The sequence below is a fragment of the Theobroma cacao genome, chromosome 7 (assembly GCF_000208745.1).
Source record: "Theobroma cacao cultivar B97-61/B2 chromosome 7, Criollo_cocoa_genome_V2, whole genome shotgun sequence".
Taxonomy (NCBI): domain Eukaryota; kingdom Viridiplantae; phylum Streptophyta; class Magnoliopsida; order Malvales; family Malvaceae; genus Theobroma; species Theobroma cacao.
Window position 1 is genome coordinate 8,635,556 of NC_030856.1, and position 1,557 is coordinate 8,637,112.

General features: G+C 37.5%; 1 protein-coding gene across 1 annotated transcript in view; it reads left to right on the top strand.

The window, feature by feature from the left end:
- LOC18594419 (protein SRG1) overlaps positions 1-1,241 on the top strand; it is a 3,547-nt gene extending 2,306 nt beyond the window's left edge. Inside the window, exons 3-5 of the mRNA XM_018124900.1 lie at positions 427-486; positions 569-893; positions 983-1,241. Coding sequence (XP_017980389.1) covers positions 427-486; positions 569-893; positions 983-1,150 — 553 coding nt within the window. The 3' untranslated portion in view covers positions 1,151-1,241. The remainder of the gene's footprint in view (positions 1-426; positions 487-568; positions 894-982) is intronic.

Below are 1,557 nucleotides of genomic sequence, written 5' to 3' on the forward strand. Positions count from 1 at the left end.
AACTTATTCTCTTGTACCTATGCTTGTACACCTCTTTTATATTACCTTTACTTGAAAACAAGACTTACTACATCCAATTATAGTAACGGTTACTTATATTAATATTCTTCATAATAATATCATTCATTAGGCGCATTAAAGCCTATTCTTATGTAACCGTCACTTTTAGCACTATATATAGAGCCTCACAATTCATTTGGGGAGACTCTTTTTTGGCCCCTCCTAACACATTCTCAACTTGAGAGCTTCTCTCTCTAATTATCTTGTACTCTCTAAGTCTCTTTAATTCTTTTCTTATTGTCTTCCACCTGTCACAGCACTTAGTACTTCAGGAACTGCTTCAATCTTCCTCTCTGCCTCCTCTGGCACATCCTTTTACTTGTTTGCAACACTTCCTCTCCCTATCACAAGAACCCCCTTTACAACCACCCTCCCTGTCTATTCCAGGAAGCCCCACTTATTTCCCAAGCTACCTCTTCCTTTCAGGTCCTTTTTTTCTCTCTCTCAATGTGCCTAAGCATTTGCAATTTCGATTATTTCTAACTCAAACTTAGTTTCTTATGTTTAGAGAAACATTGAATCAATACTCTTTGGAGTTGGAAAAATTAGCCATGGCTATCCTACTACAAATAGCAAAAGCTATTAATATGAACATTGAGGAAATGAGAGAGCTCTTTGAAGGTGGATTACAGGCAATAAGAATGAACTATTATCCTCCATGTGATGAACCAGAGCAGGTAATTGGCATTACTCCTCATTCTGATGCCTCGGCTCTCACCATCCTGCTTCAGGTCAATGACGTAGAAGGTCTCCAGGTAAAGAAAGATGGGAAATGGGTTCCTGTCAAGCCCCTCCCCAATGCTTTCATTGTCAACATCGGAGACATTTTAGAGGTAAAATACTTCAGACTTTTTCAAATCAGAGACCTGTATTAAAAGTAGTTCGTGAATAAAGCTTTAGTGAATTGTTATACATATGACAGATTATTACCAATGGAGTCTACCGTAGCATTGAGCATCGAGCAACAGTGAATTCTGAAAAAGAAAGACTCTCGATTGCCGCATTCTGCAGCCCCAACTATAATGGCGAAATAGGGCCTGCACCAAGCTTGATCTCTGGAGGAAAACAGGCATTGTTTAGGAGAGTTTGAGTAGAAGAATATTTCAAAGCCCTATTTGCTCGTCAGCTTCATGAAAAATCTCATCTTGATTCAATGAGAATATAGCATTTTGGATGTCAAATGCTGTCCCTTTGGATTATATATATATATATATATATATATANTCATATGTTTCATGTGGGTTGCTATATGCTAGAACTGCCAAACCCTACATCCGGAATGTGGGTCCTCATCCGACGGCTGTGATTATTTATTCGGTATATATATATATATATATATATATATATAGTGCTTTGATAAAACATATGCCTTGGCCTTGCACAACTAGAATAAGTCCCTCCTTAGTTTGCTGATGGGCCTATAAATGCAATAGCTGCAATTCATGTGCAAGATAGTCGTTTTAATAATGAATTTTAGATAGCGTTTAGTACTTTATA